The sequence below is a fragment of the Solanum lycopersicum genome, chromosome 5 (genome assembly GCF_036512215.1).
Source record: "Solanum lycopersicum chromosome 5, SLM_r2.1".
Classification (NCBI taxonomy): Eukaryota; Viridiplantae; Streptophyta; class Magnoliopsida; order Solanales; family Solanaceae; genus Solanum; species Solanum lycopersicum.
This window is the reverse complement of record NC_090804.1, coordinates 62,394,856-62,414,840: the sequence shown is the minus strand read 5'-3', so window position 1 is coordinate 62,414,840 and position 19,985 is coordinate 62,394,856. Positions and strand designations below refer to the sequence as shown.

At 29.7% G+C, this 19,985-nt stretch overlaps 1 protein-coding gene and 1 long non-coding RNA gene across 2 annotated transcripts; one reads left to right on the top strand and one right to left on the bottom strand.

Moving 5' to 3' along the window:
- The first annotated feature begins 5,195 nt into the window (after window positions 1-5,195).
- On the top strand, window positions 5,196-7,930 carry LOC104647599 (uncharacterized). The gene is made up of 4 exons (XM_069298120.1): window positions 5,196-6,266; window positions 6,457-6,882; window positions 6,962-7,489; window positions 7,584-7,930. The coding sequence occupies exons 2-4, from the start codon at window positions 6,532-6,534 to the stop codon at window positions 7,809-7,811; spliced, it is 1,107 nt and encodes a 368-aa protein (XP_069154221.1). The 5' UTR covers window positions 5,196-6,266; window positions 6,457-6,531; the 3' UTR covers window positions 7,812-7,930.
- A 377-nt stretch (window positions 7,931-8,307) lies between these two features.
- Window positions 8,308-10,443, bottom strand: LOC138348440 (uncharacterized). Its single transcript, XR_011221046.1, has 2 exons — window positions 10,125-10,443; window positions 8,308-10,029 (listed from the first exon to the last, which is right to left on the bottom strand). It is a non-coding gene; the product is annotated as an uncharacterized lncRNA (long non-coding RNA).
- Between the last annotated feature and the right edge of the window lie 9,542 nt (window positions 10,444-19,985).

Here is a 19,985-nt window from a genome sequence, read left to right as displayed (position 1 = left end):
ATATATGTACATATCTTGAATGTAAAGATACACACAATGAATGAAAGATTTTTCTTCTCTTCTCAAATCTCCATTAATGGTGATTCTCATCAGAAAACATTAACACTCGATATTATCAATTGACTAAATTTTTTTGGATCACATCAGACACATGTTATCAACCAAACTATCCATAGTATTTTACATTGACTTTGCCTTTACAAAATCATTAATTGCATAAGTCACCAAATTTGACAATAAAGACAACTATTGGAAAAGATCTAAGTATAAATAAAACCGAAAAGATATACTATAACACATAAATATGCACAACCAAAAATAGATATACAGACCAACTGTTGTTCAAAATTAACAAAACATGGCAGAACAGGAAATATTATCACAACATAAACATGCCCATTCGGGTCAGATGCACATCATAAAAAATATATTTCACCGACATGTTTCAGTAACATTAGGATATTTGTAAATCTCAATTTTATAATAAATTTTGTGTATTAGTACCTGTCATAGTTCAAATTTTACCTATTAATTTATTATTATCTTCCTTGACTTATTTTTTATTTCTTATATGAATAGTTGTATCTTCCAATAAATAAACACTAAAGTTATATTCCTAATGCAGGGGACACTTTTGTTTTGTCCAATAGACATTGTACATAGGCAGAATTTCTCTACTTCACGAAGGAAAAAAAATGAGAAAAATAGAACCAAAATATAAATTTGGTGATCCAATTCTATTATTTAAGAGTGCAAAACTCAATTCTAAAAATTAAGTTATAATAGAACCTTTGAATTTTTTAAAATATAAAAGCCACTATTATAATATTAGATGTGTTGCTAGTTTACACTTGAAAGTTTAAAAATAAAGTTTTACCCTATATGTAAATTGGTTTTGTTAATTTTTAAGTGTAAGAGGTCATTTTGAAAAATTAAACTAACAACAACATTTTAAAAATAATAAAAATAAATGAAAAATAAATAAATCAGTATCATAAACATTAAAGGAGGACGAAGGGAAACTTATCCGGAGAGTCCAATTATATAATTTTGATATGAAAAAATAGTAAACGACATAAATACTCCATTTGACCATAAGTTCTTAGAAAATAGTACAAATTAAAAATATACACATTGGTCCTTAGTTTTTTTTGGCTTTGTTTGGATCTTGAACATTTATATTTTTAAAAAATGGATCATCCAGTAAGGTCATCACATCATCATCCTTCGTGTTAAGCAACCCATAAATTGTAGGACTATCTGGTAAGTTAACAAAGAGATTATGATCATTATTCATTGAGGTTGATATACCAATTGAAGGGATATCCATTGAAGGTTCAATTTGTTGTGTCAATGTAGGAGATATCGTTAATGAAGGCATCGAAGAATCAATCGTTTGTGAAGGCATAAGAGAATCCATCTTTTTTGAAGGAATCGGAGAATTCATTTTTGTTGACGGCATTTGATGGGTCAGTCTAGGTGTTTTTCCAACAGTCTTGTGTTGAGGCATTAGAGAAAACAATTGTGGAACCATTGGAGGAAACATTTCTGGAAACAATAGAGGAGAAGGATTTATTGGTCCTTCAAAATTGTCCCTACTGGATACCATTGGTTCGACAATGGGTTGAGGAGCATTCAATGTAAAACCCTCTCCATCTGCCTCTTTTTTCATTAGTTCATGTACCTGTTTAAGATTCTTTTTTATTACACAACGTAGGTCGTTTAGATAGGAAGTGCTCATGTCAACAGAAAGAGTTTTTTTATTGAACAACTCATACATCTCATTTGTCATTTCCTTGACCCTATTTTCCTTTCTTATCTTTTAAAGTTGTTCCTCCAACTTCTTGATCCTTTTCATAGTGAACTCTTCTCTTGTCACCATGTTCTTAGATTTGTCCAATATCGGCAACTCTTTAAACTTTATAAAAGTGTTGCGTACAACATTATTATTTGGAAATGCATATGGTTCATTCCTGTATAGGCCGTATATGACTGTAGCCACTTCAATATCACAAAGTGTTTTCAGTTCATCAAATTTTTTCAACAGCCCTTTCAGTCTTTTATCATATGAGATTTTTCTTTTAGTATCATGTTCAATCAAAGCATAGTTCACTTTGTTTCTTGTCATGGCTAAAGGGGAGGGAAAATGTGTTTGTTTGAATATTAGGGTTAAAATGAATTTGTTGTAGTAGCAGTATAGTTTTGATTTTCTTGTCTGGGATTGACTCCTATTTATACAGAAAATTTTAATTCTCTATATTTTTTTAAAAGTTTGAAATAGAGATTTTTTTATTGCTTGCAAGTACAATTTTGGAAAAACACTAAATGAGGGGATATTATATATAAGTTAGATAGAATTATTTTAAAATATATTTACTTATGGTTATAGTATTATGTTAACCAACTTATTAGGAAAAATATTAATGTGGTTTAAATTTGAGTAGTGTACATAGAAAATGGTCATAAAGTTATCGCAGACGTATTTGTTTATTCATTTCCTTCATCGATTTTTTTAAATTAACATATATTTTGGTTCAAGTATGAGCATAATTTAATATTTAAGCATTTATATATTGGTTCAGAATATTGAAATATAAATTTTGACAGTATTTGAATATGCTTAAGAGTATTCAATTTTTATGGTTAATTTAAAAAATACAAATATTTTTTAAATATTAAATGGTGGTGTAGGTATGACTGGAAAAATTAAATCGCTTGTCGAAGCACATTATTATTTTCTTTCATTTTGAATAACTAATATTTAGTTAAAAATTTATATTGCTTTCAAACATATTTGAAACTAAATCTTGCTTAACGATGTTTTTGTTAAATATATGATACTCACCAACCTGTCACTCAATTCACATTATATATAATTCTATATTAGTCTTGGGACAAGTCAATCTGAAATAATAGTACAAAACACATAAAAATGACGTTTTACAATATTGTTTAAATTAAAAAGATATACTTTATTCATTTTAGGAAAAATATTCAAGATGAATAGAAATTATTTGAAGATTTTACTAATTTTTTATCAAATGAATATGTACATTTATTACAATGATGAAAAAATCTCCTTTTATAGTCAATATTATTACACCCCTAAGAAACTAGACCATTATTTACATATCCATATATTATTATAACATGTTTTATTCTCATTTTGGAAACTTGAAATTTGTGATACTTGATAATGTGCTTAACATAAATTGTTATCGTAATTTAACGTATAGTATGGGGGTGTTTGCATTATTTTCTAATTATATTTACACATATATTGGAGGTGTGGGTATAAGGTATATAAAAATGGGTATATATATGTATGATTCTGGGCAGCCAACTATTTTTAGGGGCAGCCCCTTTTGTTGACATGTATAGTGTTGACTAGGATCATTTTGTATCTATATATTTTACACCTCCTTTGGTTGATTTCATTTTCCTAAAGTATAAGAACATTAAAACATTAGCTAGACAGATGTTCTTCAAAACCAAGAGAAAAACAAGTTCCTTTTGAGTAAATTCAACACACAACTTCTTTTGGGAAGTGGTTGGGAAAAAAATTTGATTCTTTGTTGGGTAGTCTTTTGTATTTTAAGCATATATTGTCTTATAGAACTTCGTTTACAATGAATAAATATGATGTGGAAAGATATTTCGTAGTTCTACAACTATTATGTTTATTGAAAACTCTAAATTTGTTGTTATGGATTCGAAATATGGGATGCAAAATAGGAAGAATTCTATCCAGCTACTGGAATTAGAAATCCTGACTGTACAACTGTTAGTGTTTTTTTATTATATCTTTCTGTACAAAGTGTATTTTGAGGTGATTCTTGATTATTTACAAGCTTAAGATATGTTCATACATCTTTTATGAGAGTCTGAAACTAAAGGGTACAAAATATTAACAAAAATTTCAAAATGGCATATAAAATTTTATATTAACCAAAACGCTAAAATCGCTGCCGGTGCAGCGATTTACTTCACCTGAAAAAGTAAAATCGCTGCTGAGGCAGCGATTTTGCAAAATAAGAAGATTCATAAAAAAAAATGAAATCGCTGCCTAGGCAGCGATTTCAAAAAAAAATTTCTTACAAATCGCTGTCATGGCAGCGATTTTATATTATTTTTTAATTTTTTTTTAAAAAAAATAAGGTATATCGCTGCACTGGCAGCGATTTATAAAAAAAAATTCTTAATATAAATCGCTGCCTGAGCAACGATTTATAAAAAAAATTGATATAAGTCGCTGCCAGTGCAGCGATTTATAAAAAAAAAATTATTTTTTTGTAAATCGCTGCCAGTGCAGCGATTTATAAAAAAAAAATTATTTTTTTGTAAATCGCTGCCAGTGCAGCGATTTATATCAAAAAGTTTTATTTTATTTTATAAACCGCTGCACTGGCAGCGATTTTTTTTAAAAAAAAAAAAAATTTATTAAATCGCTGCAATAAGCAATTTTTTAAATAAAAAAAATTAAAAATGTTAAAACAGCGATTTTATATAAAAAAAAAAATTAGAATATTTTTTAAAATTTATGTATATAACTTATAAGAAAATATACATTATTTTTAAAAAATTAAAAATAAATAAAGTAATAAATATATTTTCTTTCTAAAAAAAGATATTATATTGAATTTAAATTTAAATAATATTTGAATTCAAATAATTAATTTTTTTAAATAAAAAATTAAAGGAGAAAAATTATTGAATTTTTTTTTAAAAACAAAATGATATATATATATATATATATATATATATATATATATATATATATATAAAGTTAAAGAGGATCACATGACAATAGTAGACCCTTTGTTTTTATTGTAAATTTTGAAGAAAATATTCACAAGTTAAAGAGGATCACATGACAATAGTAGACCCTTTGTTTTTATTGTAAATTTTGAAGAAAATATTCACATGTAAATAGTACATCATACTTTCAATTCTATAAATTGGTACTTTCAATCTTCCAATTCAATCTACTTTCAATCTTCCACAATCTTAAAATTCTTGTTATTCTTCAAATTTTCTAAAGTTTTTAAAAGCATTTTCTTTATAAGGTGAGTTTAAATTTATTTTATTTTTAATGTATTTTAATTAATTTTATACTTTTATATGATATTGTTGATATATTCAATCGTTTGATACTTATATTAATGTTAATTTTTCTTTTTATTTTTTGTGTATAGATATGCATCCGTCAAATTTATACGTACATCCTGGTCCAGTAGAGCATAATGTATTAAAAATTCAAGTTCATCATCGTTCCGAAGGAATTTGGAATGGTAGCATAAAAGAAGAGAGATGTTGCTTATATACGCGTCGTGGTGATATTGAATTTTGACAACATTTAAAATATCATCCATTACATTCTCGCATCCTTCAATATTTTGAAAATTGTATATTTAAAGGAATTCTTGATGTTGGATATGTGTCGTATGACTTCGGATTAATTTCTGCTTTGATTGAAAGGTGGCGTCCGGAAACTCATACTTTTCACATGCGAACTGGCGAGGCTACCATAACTTTACAAGATATTGATATTTTATTCGGAATGGTAGTAGATGGTAGTCCTATAATTTTAAATGGAGCAGATTCTTTAGGGATTACAGGTAGACAAGAAATGATTTTTCAATTAACGGGATGGTTACCCGATACTAGTTGTTTTTCTGGTGTTAGTAGATTGTTAACATATAAATTGATTGAGTATATCGAAGGTTTGGAAGTTATTAATGATAACTCAACTGAGCATGAAGTTCAACAAAGATTTAGATTATATTTATTATGGTTATGTGGTGGATCAATATTTTCGGATAAAACTAATAATAAGATTAATTTGGACATTTTGATTGACATGAGAAAACTAGATTTAATGTCAACTCAAGCATAGGTATCGGTCGCATTATCATATTTGTATAATTGTTTATGCCGTGCGTCAATGAAAAAATCAAATGAAGTTTGTGGATTTCTCTCTTTAGTGCAGGTATACATATTTTTTAATTAAATATTTTTTATATACTAGTAATATGCACTTTTAAATTCAAGTGCATTATAAGTAATGGTGAATTTATTTATTGTAGATTTGGGCATGGGAAAGAATTATTCCCCTGCAACCATTGCCAAAGCCTCTAAGAACCAATCAATTTGAGGCTTTAACTGCGCTTGCACGTAAATGGACGCGACGTAGAAATCATCAAAATGAGGCACTAACTGTAATCGGTGTGATTAGGGATGTACTTGATAATCTAACTGATGAACAGGTATTTAATATTATTAGTATCTTATACTTTTCATATTTTATTTTATTTTAAATAAGAATATATTTGGTAGATCTTTAAATGACACAATGGTACAAAAACATTATTTTGTAAGATTGTTCATTTTCACGTAAATATTTTTTTTCTGCCAATGTTGTTTTTATAATTATCTTACTTAATTATTTTTTTATAGTTTATTTGGCAGCCTTATTCGGAAGATGTTATTAATGGATTGCCTGAGTGGTGTCGGTCAGGACAACGTGTCTGGATGGCACAGGTGCCACTGATTTATGGAATTTATCGTGAGTGGCACATGGTTGATAGTGTTGTGAGACAGTTCGGTTATTTACAACATATTCCTGGACTGTGTACCCAATTTTTCGAATATCATTTTAAGCGTGATAAACGATCCAAAATAAAACAAGAAGATATAGATGCATTTAACTATACACAATATTTATGGAAACAACGTCAAAATCGTATATTTCGACCTCCATTTGTAAGTGATCAAACAGATTACTTTCGTTGGTACATGAGGCATACCCGCATGGTCATTGAAAATCCACAACATGTTGTACAAAAAAGGTATCAACACATGGCAGGAAGACATGAGGCATTAGTATGTATATTACATAAATTTTAAATTATTATGTCAATGTTTAATAATTTTTTTATTAATATTTGTTTATTCATTATAGGCTAGGGGTCATGAAATGCAGTATCGTCGAGCTCGGATGATTGAAAATGATGAAAATCAATCTAATGAAATGCGACAATATGCAGCGGAAGACGCTCGTATTTCAATGGAGTCAATGAATGCGGCCTTTCAGGGAACGCAATTGAGCTTTGATCCTGATTACAATCCTCCCACTCAATACGATGAACCACCACCAGTACAAGTATCTCACCGATCACGACAAACAACACCGAGAGAGGGTGCTCGTCGAGGTATAAGGACCACTGGTGAAACAACTGATTTTTCTGCAGGGCCCTCTAACACTAATGTGGCGACTCCCGAGCCTTATTATCCCTCATTTGATTTTTCTGTAGGGCCCTCTAACACTAATCCGAATTTTTCTAGTCAGCAAACAGTTGGTTTTGTAACTCCGCAGGTTTCAATATCTGGGTTTGCACAATTTAGTGGTTCTCAATATGATTTTCAACATGGTATGCGTGAATTTCCGATACATAATTCTCCATTTGGTGGAAGATTGAATTTTTCGAATGTAAGTATAATTATTTTCATACAATTTTTTTAACTTTTTATAATTTTTTTTATTGCATGTTTATTTGATTATATTATGTTATATTGTATTATAGGTAACTGCGTTTGATGATTCAAGATTTAATGTTGGGGCTTCACAAAATTTAGTTCTTAATAGACAAAATCCACCTCGGAGAACATCTAGGCTACACAAATCAACTAGATGTGGAACAGGCAGTCACTATCAAAATGAGGAAGATTTTGAAAATGAAGATGAAAATGAAGATGAAAATGAAGATGAAAATGAAGATGAGAATGAAGATGTAGAAGATTCGGATTCATAAGAATAATTTTTTTTATGCACCTTTATTCTAAAAGGCTGAAGATTCGAATTTTGAAATATGTAAATTTTGTTGTTTCGTGCAAGTTTGAACAAAGTAATGAGATTCTTTCCTTTTTTTAATTTATTATGTTTGAACAAGTTTGCAGGATTTACTTTTCTTTTTATAATAGGTCAAATCAATACTTTTTATGTTAGGTCAAATCAATACTTTTTATATTAGGTCAAATCATTATTTTTTAATAGAGTTCAAATCAGTGATATAATAATAATGTGAAGATATTATACGTACAATATTTAAAATGCACAAGACAAATTAAATTCATGTCAACAAATAAATATAAAAGATATATCATATGTCAAATCAATACTTTTTATGTTAGGTCAAATCAATACTTTTTATATTAGGTAAAATTATTATTTTTTACGTACAATATTTAAAATGCACAAGAAAAATTAAATTCATGTCAACAAATAAATATAAAATATATATCGTAATATTAATAACAAGATAATAAAAACACATTAACCTTAAAAACATATACAAAATATTTAAAATCGAGTAGGACATCGTGCATTTGTGTGACCTGTCTCCTTACAAACACTACATTTTCTAGTCATGCGAGCCGGAGCTATATCCATATCATTCTTAAGTCGGCTTCTTCCTTGCGTACCACTTGTCCAAAAATATTCAGTATTTGCAATTAAATTAAAAGAAGCTGGTGGCCAATACATTTCATCACCCACTAGATTAAATGTCTCACTGTATGTTCGTTTGTAATATTTTGCACTGTAGAATTTACTTACATAAGATTTTGGCTCGATTCCGCGAAGTCCACAAAATTTGATGGCATGCGAACAAGGCATATGATAGTTTCTCCATTTTCCACAAGAACATTTCTTACCTTCTGCAGTAACCTTGTGGACATTTCCACCTTTACCATCATGAGCAAAAGTAAGAATTTCAAAAACTCCATCACCTATGTTGTAAGTCATCTTATTTGTGTGCCCTTGAGCTCTTTGATAATAATCATTAAATTTTTTATCTATCGCAAGAGGCCATGGCATATTAATTTGAACTAATGCAATTGCAAGATTGTTTCTTTCGACAAAACGATCAACGAGAGCATTGAACGTCATTCGAACCATGGCAGTCACAGGAATCCCCCGAGCTTTTTTCAATAAACCATTATATGACTCAGACACATTTGTCGTCATGGCACCCCATCTACGACCACCATCCTTATACATTGTCCATTTTTCAAAAGGAAATTCATTTAACCATTCATATGCTGCAGGAGACAATGTTTTGATTTGTTGCATCCGTTGCATAAACTTTTTCTCCTGATGCTCAGTAGCAGCCAACCACATTAGATTTTCGAGTTCACTATTTACAAATTTTTTATTAAAATTTGCTTTTAAGTGTCGAACACAAAATCTATGATATGTGTTGGGTCGTTCACAAACTACATGTGTCCATAATAACTTGAGAAACCATGACCAAGACTCAAAACTCTCACGTGCAACTAAAGCATATGCAAGTGGAAAAATATTTCCATTCCCATCAATTCCAACCGCAATTAACAATTTGATATCATACAAACCATAAAGATGTGTGCCGTCGATAGAAATGACCGGCCTACAACTTTTGAAACCATCAATGCTCTGTTTAAAAGTCCAAAAAAGAAATTTAAAAATTTGCTCACTTTGCATTGTTGTAGAATGATGCTCCCACTCAATAATAGTGCCTGTATTGAATAATTGTAATACAGCCATGTATCGAGGTAATGCCTTAAATGAACTTTCAAAATCACCATAAACCATTCAAAATGCTTTTCTTCGACCTTTTTGTGCTTTTCTGTAACTAGGAGTATAGTGATATTTTCCTTTGATAATTTCACGGATCATCTTAATATTTATGTCCGGATTTTGCATAACATATGGTATTAATGAAGTGGCAATCATGTTATCATTCAAATTGAAATGATCCTCCTTATAGTTATCTGTAAGACAAGTATGCGGTTCAATCATTTTTCCTGTCTTCCACATACCGCTTGAAATCTCTCTAAACCGAATCATCCAATCACACCCTAACTCATGACGCTTGCAAATAACTTTTCAACTTTTACTTTTGGATTGATCACAAAGAAATTCTTTTTTAATAACAAGACTTTATGCTCTTACTGCAGATTTCATTTGCATCTTATTCATAAATAACATACCTAGTTGCATAAACAAATTAAATTAATCAACATGAAATAAATAAATAAATAAATAAATAAACAACTATAAAATATTTAGTTTTCAACAATCGAACCTGACTGGATATGTTTAGGATTGTTTGAATTCCAAAGTGCCGTTCGAATGGAACCGTCATCTCTCGTGTAGATAAAATCTTCTGCATTTTCGTCAGTGTGATCTAAGTATGGAATCGCTATAGAATGATAATTAATACTTTGATCTTCAACGGATGCATTAGGTGCATTATCCACATTATCATCATCGCCGCATACATATCATCACTGTCTGTTAATTCATGCTCGGAAGGTTCATCATTGTGCAACTCACCAACTCGTTCATCACCCATAACATTATTATTTATAATTTGTGTGCAATAATTCACTGCATTTTGAATTTGATCATACCTATAAAAATAATAATATAAATATATTACATATAAGAAAAATAATTTTTAAGAAATAAGAAAACATTACTTTATTTACCTATTAGTTGAATCCGATGAGAAACAATTCAAATGACTGAAATTTTGGCTAGACTCTCCCATGATATTCAAATGTATTTACCTAAGATTGTTGGTAGATTGGAAGATTGAAAGTAATATGAATATGAAGGATAAGTCCAATTTATAGAATTGAAAGTCTTATGTACTATTTACATGTGAACTTCTTCAACTATTTACGATAAAAAAAAATTTACTATTGTCATGTGATCCTCTTTAACTTTGTGTGTGTGTGTGTGTATATATATATATATATCATTTTGTTTTTTAAAAAAAATTCAATATTTTTTCTCCTTTAATTTTTTATTTAAAAAAATTAATTATTTGAATTCAAATATTATTTAAATTTAAATTCAATATAATATCTTTTTTTAGAAAGAAAATATATTTATTACTTTACTTATTTTTAATTTTTCTAAAATAATGTATATTTTCTTATAAGTTATATACATAAATTTTAAAAAATATTATAATTTTTTTATATATATAAAATCGTTGTTTAAATATTTTTAAATTGTTTTTTTATTTAAAAAATTGCTTATTGCGGTGATTTAATAAAAAAAATTAAAATAAATCGCTGCCAGTTCAGCGATTTATAAAAAAAATTGATATAAATCGCTGCCACTGTAGCGATTTACAAAAAAAATAATTATAAATCGCTGCACTTGCAGCGATTTATACCAAAAAAAATTTTTTTTTTTTATAAATCGCTGAATTTTTTATTTTTTTTTAAATCGCTGCACTGGCAGCGATTTTTAAAAAAAAATCTTAAAAAACCGCTGCTAGTGCAGCGATATACCATATTTTTTTTAAAAAAAAGAAAATTAAAAAATAATACGAAATCGCTGCCATGGCAGCGATTTTAAGAAGAAAAATTTTGAAATCGCTGCTTGGGCAGCGATTTCATTTTTTTATTAAAAAAAATTCGCAAAATCGCTGCCTCAGCAGCGATTTTACTTTTCCAGGTGAAGTAAATTGCTGCACCGGCAGCGATTTTACCGTTCAGAGGGAGTATTAAAGAGAAAACCCTTGATAATAGAGAGACAAGGCTCTCAATACGCACATTTTTCGTCAATTTGTTTTCATTTTTATACTCAGTCAATTAATAGTAATTTGAAAATCAGATTTTCTGTTTTTTCATATTCAAACGATTCTCACTCCCTCAATTTTTTTGTGATTGTCGTCATTCATGACTAATTCCAAAATATTTTTGGTTCAAAAATCTTTATTTTATGGTAATGGACGGATTCTTAGCGATATTAATAAAATATGTTGATAAATGGGATCCTTCTGGTTAGTATTTATTGTGATTTATTATTTATATTCTTATTCCAACTTCAGTTTAAAAAGTTTAAGAATAATAAAATTGAAAATGATTTTCTAATTTTGATTGCGTATAATAGATTTAAATTGTTGTTTTTTTTGTATGAATCTTTGGTTTTTTTTATATTACAAAATAATTTCTGTGAAAATTGTATAATTGATGTTATGAGTTTTTTGTAAACTGATTTTTATAACTTGTATACTGTAAACACAATGAATGTTGTGATTCTGTATTTGTATTTGAATAATTTGATTATATTTTTCAGTGGACTGTATGAAATAGTGATGATGATATCGTTATAAATTTATGAAATGTGTAAAAAAAAAATGTATGAAATGTGTTCTATAGTATAAATTTTGGTAGACTGTTTGGAATGATATTGGTATGAATAAGTAGTGACGAGTGTCAATAAACTTGAGTGATAAGAATGAAGTTGTGGATGAAATTTTTATTAGGTTTGGTATACCATTTGAACATAAATACAACATATTTATTATTCCTTTGTATTATGTACAACAAATTGTTTTTTTTTCATGAAATGTGTTTTATGGTATGAATTCTGGTAGACTGTTTGGAATGATATTGGTATGATTAAGTAATGATTAATTTATATAAATTTGTATGAGAAAAATAAAGTTATGGATGAAAATTTAGTATTGATATGAAAAGTAAATGTAAATACAACATACTTATTATTCCTTTGTATAATGTTGAAGGGTTAGCAAGGAGGTTGCCAGTGATTTCACGTCTTGAATTAGGAGGATAACAGTTCAAACATGGATTCATAAGCACAACAAGGAGGCTGCAAAAACTATATCACAAGTATCCCCTCAACCTATGTCCGAAATCCCAGAGACACACTTATACTATACTAAGGTCCTATTACCCCCTGAACTTATTTTATAAGTAATTTTCTACCCCTTTTTAGCTTACGTGGCACTAGTTTGAAAAAAAAGTCAACCATGGTTGGCCCACAAGATAGTGCCACGTAGGCTAAAAAGGGGCAAAAGATTATTAATAAAATAAGTTCAGGGGGGTAATAGGACCTTAGTATAGTATAAGTGTGTCTCTGAGATTTCGGGCATAGATTGAGGGGGTACTTGGGCATTATCCCATTATTTTATATTGAAATAAATTCAGTCTTGTAGAGTTGAGTTGATCCAGGTAAATTCTTAAGATTTTCTTTTCAAGCCTATGTTAGTATTGTTTAGCACTCCAACTCGCATACTCGTACATTCAATGTACAGATGCCAGTTGGCCAGCATCGTGTCATAATCCAGACGCAGGCAACGAGGATCGGCATCCAACGTACCATTGATATAGTTGAGCAATCTAAAGTCAGTTGTGAACCTTTTTGCATTCCAGAGGACTCCTTTTACTTTGTTTCATTGTTAGGTTGATCAATGGTCTCGTCCCAACATCCTTCTTTGTTTTAGAGGCTTCAACAGACAGTTGGTAGTTCAGTTGTATTTACATTATCATTTCATGTGTTAAGACTTGAGTTGTCATTTTGGACAATTTGAATGTTGACTTTTAAATATTTGAAGTTATTTTATCTTTCAAGTTGAGTATAGTTCAATTGACCATTATATGTATGCATAGAGTCTTCCGCTGAGTAAGTAAGCAAGGTAGGGTTTGCTTGGGGCCAGCAGTAGTTCTCGATTGTCGGTTATGTCTAGGGTGTAGGCTCGGAGCGTGACATTACCTGCAAGACAGAGTTCAGAGAAAAGAAGAAAGATTTAAAAAATGAAAGAATTTGATAGTCATTTCGTAGAGTTAATTAAAATAAAATGTAGGCTACATTTAATAATAAATATTATTTTATTTATTATTAAGGGATCATATCAAGTATTGAATTCTACCAAATTATTTTTTTCAAAAATTTGCTTAGATGTTTTACTTCTAATTGTTTTGAGTTTACTTTTTAGACAGTTGAGTAAAGTTATTTTTTAAAGGGAAAATGCACAAGTACCCGCTCAATCCATATCTGAAATTTTAGAGACACTTATGCTATACAAAGGTCTTATTACCCCCTGAATTTATTTTATAAGTAATTCTCTACCCCTGAAGTTTATATTTGTATGTTATAGCAAAGTTTGCATAATTGCGCTCTATAACAAACATAAATATGTATAATTCTCCATACATATACAAAAAAATCAACTATATAATTCGCTATACATATACAAAAGAAAGCGATTGTATACAAATTGTTTGTATAATTGTGTATGTATAAAACGGGAAAGAGAGAAAGACAAGAAAATTGGCAGGGAAATATTTGTATTGTATAGTAAGTGTATATGACGAAGATATATGTATTTGCAAGTGCATATACAATTTTCTCTCACTTTATACAAATAGAAATACAATTTATACATTTCATTTTTGTTTGTATAAGCGATAGAGGCGAGGATGACGAGCGAGATCTGGGAGAATGGTGAGCAAGATCAAGGAGAGTGGCGAGTGAGATCTGGGGGAGGAGAGAGAGGGGAACGAAAATATATGTAGATATATAATTTTTTCTCGCTTTATACAAGCAGAAACTACACTGTGTTTGTACAAAAGTAAGAGGGAGAGAGCGATAGATGAAGCGAGAGAAGGAGAGTGGAGAGTGAGAGTTTGAGGGAGAGACGTGATTGGCAAACAGTTTGATACAGGGTACAATTAAATTAAAGTGTGGTTATAGCATTTATTTTGATTTATTAGTTTGTTATCATATACAATTTTCTCAACTTTTTAGGCACTTTAATTCATTCCTTTTTTAGATTAAAATTATAAGAACTTGGGTAAATATTTTACGATATTTTCTTTTATCATATTGATATGCAGAAAACTAAAATTTATTGTACATTTCGTGTAGATTTTGAATATTTAAATTTTTGTTTAAAATATTGAATTAATATAATCTAATTTAATTTAGAAAAATAGTTGAATTGACTTTTGAAAAGTGTAACATGACAGCTAAAAGTGGACGGAGGGAGTAGTAATTAGTAGAATTTTTCGGAGCACACTTCAATAAGTACCTCCAATCGTGTATTTTTAAAATATCATTCTTTTGAATGTCAATCTTTGTTTGCTAATAAAAATTTAGTTAATTCTCAAAATTATATTGAGCCTCATAAAATGGGACTGCAAAAAGTAATATATATTATTTGAAAATGACCTAAAGTTTATTCAAAATCACAATAATTATCAACTTAAAATATTTAAAAGACATAAAAAAAATTGGTTTATTTCTCAAACATAGAAGTAACATATGCCATTAAAAAAATCAAATATAAAGTACTATAAATTACAATAATTCAAAACATGTCATAAACAATTTGTATTATAGTGAATGTCTAATTATGTGGAGTCCTTGTAGGATATGGTTAGGAATCCTACTTGGGGACCAAGTAAGGTTTTTCCTATAAATAAAGTTGTTTTCCTTCATTGTAAAAAAGATTTGTGAAAGATCTATGAATCCTGAATATACTTCAAGAGAAATAGAAGTCTTTTCTCTTCTCCCTACTTTCTTCTTCTTCTAAATTTATATAGTTTCATAACACGTTATCGGCACGATTGTTCTATTCTTAAAGAATGATGAAGAAGACGAAAAAAGTTCAAAAGAGATCTTGCATAAGTTATGCAATAAGGTTCTTATATCTTCAAGGTATGATTTGTCTTTATATTATAATTGTTTATGTAACAGATCTGGAGGTACCATCTAAAGTAAGTATTTAAAGATACTTGTCAACTTTCTATACGTTTAATTTTAATCGACAAGGAAGAGAAATCCTTAATTTATTTTAATAATTGAATAAGCACAATTTAGTGAAAGGTATGTTTTCAGCCTGTATATGAGGTATGTGATCTAATAAGCTATATTTATTAACTACTAATGTTGATTATAAGAATTCAATAATCTCAATTCTATGATCTAAAGTTGTCCCGTATTTGCATAAAGACACCTTAACTTTGAAAGTGTCCTATTACCCCATTGAACTATTTAATATCTTTGTAAATGGACCATTTTGACCCATTTTTTCGTCTGGGTTCTTATCACGCAAATGGGGCGCGTAACCCAATCTTTTCACTGCCATAACCAGCTATAAAGTGTCAGCTGTCATTATATTTCTTTAATATTAGTTATTTGATTAATTTACATCATCTTCCCCATTATCTTCTTCATCAAAATTCAAAAATTCAATTACCTTTTCTTCATCTTCTTCAACTTAGAAGATCTATTTACTTCATCAATTTTTATCACTTTTTTTCTTGTCTCTTGCTTTTCTTTGTTTCTTTTTCTTCTTTTATCATTTTTTTATATAAAAAAACAGTCCATTGATTAGAGAATACTACGAAACTCCATCTTTTTTTTTTATCTCATTACCTTGCTTTAGTAACTTGAGAGTTGAATTGATTTTATTTAGTGATGTTTTGATGGCGAAAATAGTGTTGTTGTTTTATCGAAAATTTGATTTCGAAAAGAGTTTGTTTTATTTTCGACTTTTTCGGAGTCGCCACTTAATTTTTTAAGAAAAATCAAGAAAACTTATTTCCAAAAAAACAATTTAAAACAAGAAAATTTTTTGGAAAATGTTAAAGGGTCGTTCGGGATTCCTATTAGTGTCTTAGGAAGGTGTTTAAGGCACCTAAGACACTCCGTTAAAAATGGTTTTCTGATGATTAACTTATTTGACTATTTTTATTTTAACTTTTTGCAATTTTGAAGTTTGAATTTTATCATAATTTTACTTAGCCAATTTCACAAGTTGAAAAATTTGTTGTTTATCTTGTATTTTTGCAAGTCTATTTCGAAGCTTAACTTTATTAGTGTTTCATCTAAACAAGTCATGAATTTGAAATATTATCGCTTGACTTAGTTTTATTTTTTTTAAGTTTGATAAAGTGAAAAGGCGTTTCGATGGGGGTTTGGAATTATTCAAACCCTAGACTAACGACAATCAAGCAGACATATAAACGAATAGTAAAAGAGAAAGAGAGAGAGAGAGATTTGGGTCCGAGTTTTCGGGTTCTGTTCGCCTTGACCGAAACTTGGAACCACCTGCTTTTGGGTGTTTGACCCATTTTTGTACCTGTCCTAATCTAACATACAAATAAAATATAGAAAATGAAAAGGGGACAAGAGGGCTTAGGCCCATTACAAAAATATACAAAGTAAAAAAAAAAATAAGGAAGAGTCTTCTAGTCCATCGTCTTCAATCTCCATGGCACTTGTCTTTCTACATCGGGTCGTTTTGACGGATTGACTCGATAAAGTTTCGAGTCTTCATTACTCTCCCGAAATGCGAGGACGGAATGGAGTCCCAAATGGACTCGAGAGAAAATTTCACATGCGATAATGATAATAATAAATTAGCTTAGGGTGACGAGATAAAGATTTAGTTAACGAGGGCTACTCAAGAAGATCAATATTAGACCGTAGCATATGACTCCACAAGCAAATGAACCAAAACAGTGACAAGATTCATAAACCAAATGTGACACTGAAATTAATTTGCCAAGTCATTATATACTACATCTCTGAAAAGTATGGCAACTAATGACAACAAACTCAAGATATACAAGAGGGAAATACGCTTCGCACCTACCAAACAGAACACCTCAAGCTAACATCACAACAAGTCGTTTTAATGAATCAAAGAAACTAGGGAATGGGATAGAATCAACTAACATTTTAACGTCAATAACAACAAAACAGTGCCTTCCCATGCTAAAACCTCAATGTAAGCCAGATATATCAAAAGCTGGCCTAACATTTTTTAACAAATAACCATCCTATCCAGCTGTTCGAGAAACAGATGCAAGCACTCATCTAAACCTTACTGGAATTGGGGTTGTTGGGTCATACGAAGGGGGGAAGAAGGGAAAGGGAGGGGGGTCGGGTTGAGTGTGGTTGGGTCGGATGGGTATTTAAATGTTTTGGGCCGGTTTAGTGATTGGGAGAGGATGGGCTGCTGAAGAGGATTAGATTGGGTTGAGGGGGTTGGGTTTGGGCTGAAATTAAAAGTTGGGTTGAAGATTTAAAGGTGTTGGGTTGAAATGGAAGAATTGGGCCTCTAAATTGGGTTGGTTTCGAACATACACAGTATATACCGGCTGTATACACACATATGTAAACATTATATCGTTATATTTTCGCAAAATTATAAAACTAATTAATTTAAATTATTTGGAAAACTCATGAAGCTCGCTAATTAAATCGTACCGGCGCGGGTCAAAATTGGGTTTCAACAGTTGTAACATGGAAGCATCATTGAGGCTACATTGAAGGTGACTATGGCTGCTACTTTTGGAAGATTTATAACAAAGAACAAAGATTTGAGTAATGAAGATTTAAGAAGAAAGAGGGAAAAAATGAAATTAAAGTTCACAAAAATAAAAAATAATAAAATGAAAATAAAAAATGAAAGTAAAAATTAAAAATTAAAAGAACTTAATACGTGTCAAACAACTATTGGTGCGTGATTGCACCTCTTTTCTTACGATTGAGGTTGGGTAAAAATGTGATATTTATAACACTCTTAAATTGTACAGTGGGAAAATAAGACACCCACAAAGTTAAGGTGTCTTTTTGAAAATTCGAGACAACTTCAGCGGTAACTTTATGTCTTTTCTCTAATTATAATGTACGATCATATTAATGGTCATCAAAAGTGGTAAAATGACAATTATTTTGAAAGCTTGAGGTTGAGCCTCATTGTGGGTAAGACGATAGATTTAAGTTTTATCGCACCAAAAGAATAAGACGATGGATTTATGTCTAATCGCACAAAGATGGTAAGACATTGGGTTAAAGTCCTGATGCACCATGATGATAAGATATTGGGTTCAAGACCCGTCGATTTATGACCTAAGACACTTTTATATGGATAAGACATTGAATTTGAGTCTTAATGCACCATATTGACGATATAATAATGATTAAAGTAAAACTAATATATTTTAGATGAAGAGTCATAAAATTTACTGAATTTGCTCCATTACAAAAGTGAATGTGGTATTAGTGCATAATATCTCTGAAAGAAGATAAGCGATTGAATAATGCATATAAATATGGAATGAGGTACTAAAGCTATCATAATTTGATAAGCTCACGTGTTTGTGTTCCATTCATGAAGAATGAGAACTTCTGATAAATGCTAAAATATGCATCCATTCTCTAAAGGAAATGAGGTGTAAGCCACCATGCTAGGCATGTGAAAGATTACGACCCTTGATCAATGATGTGGTATCACCAAGAATGTCTCTAAGAAGACATGTATTATAGAAAAGTTTCATACTTTATCTTCAAGCTTGTATTGGACAAAAATTAGTGCAATTGAGGCACGTTATATGATAAATAAAAAGCTTATTAATTCCAATACTTTCTTAATTTGACATGATTATTTGGGACATTATTAATCTATAATGTTTACATAAATTATGAAAAATTAAAATGGACATCCATGGAAAGAACCTAAAAATTCTTTTAAATGGTGAATTTTCTTGTACTGCTTGTTAGCAAGGCAAGTTAATTATGAGACCATCATAAACGAAAGTTGAGACTGAATCTCCTGTATTCTAGGAACGTATACAGATATTTGTGGACTTATTCATCCACCTAGTGGATTGTGTAGATACTTAATGGTCCTAATTGATGTTTCTACTAGATGGTCTCATGTGTGCATATTGCTATCTCGCAACTTGATGTTTGCAAAAGTATTGACTTAAATAATACGATTACATACACTATTTTTTGATAATCAGATTAGTCTATTCAGTGATGGGATCACGACTCACCTTTAGAAGAGGTAGAGTAATTGAGAAAAATAAATATGAAATTTACTCCCGGAGTATTAAAGTTGAAATTTTCTCATATAATAATAATAAATAAAAAACTTACTACAACAAAAGACACATGCCATAGCAAATATGAAGTTTACTAATATTAATAATTTTATTAGTTGTCATGAATATCTTGGTCATCCAAAGATGTGTATATTGAATAATAGATATACATTGAAGAACTACAAGATTCTTCGAGAATTCTTTTTATTGCTCGTTCTCATGTAAGTTGATTGGATCAACTAAAGTTGGGACTAAATCCCTAAATTTTGAAAAATATAAAA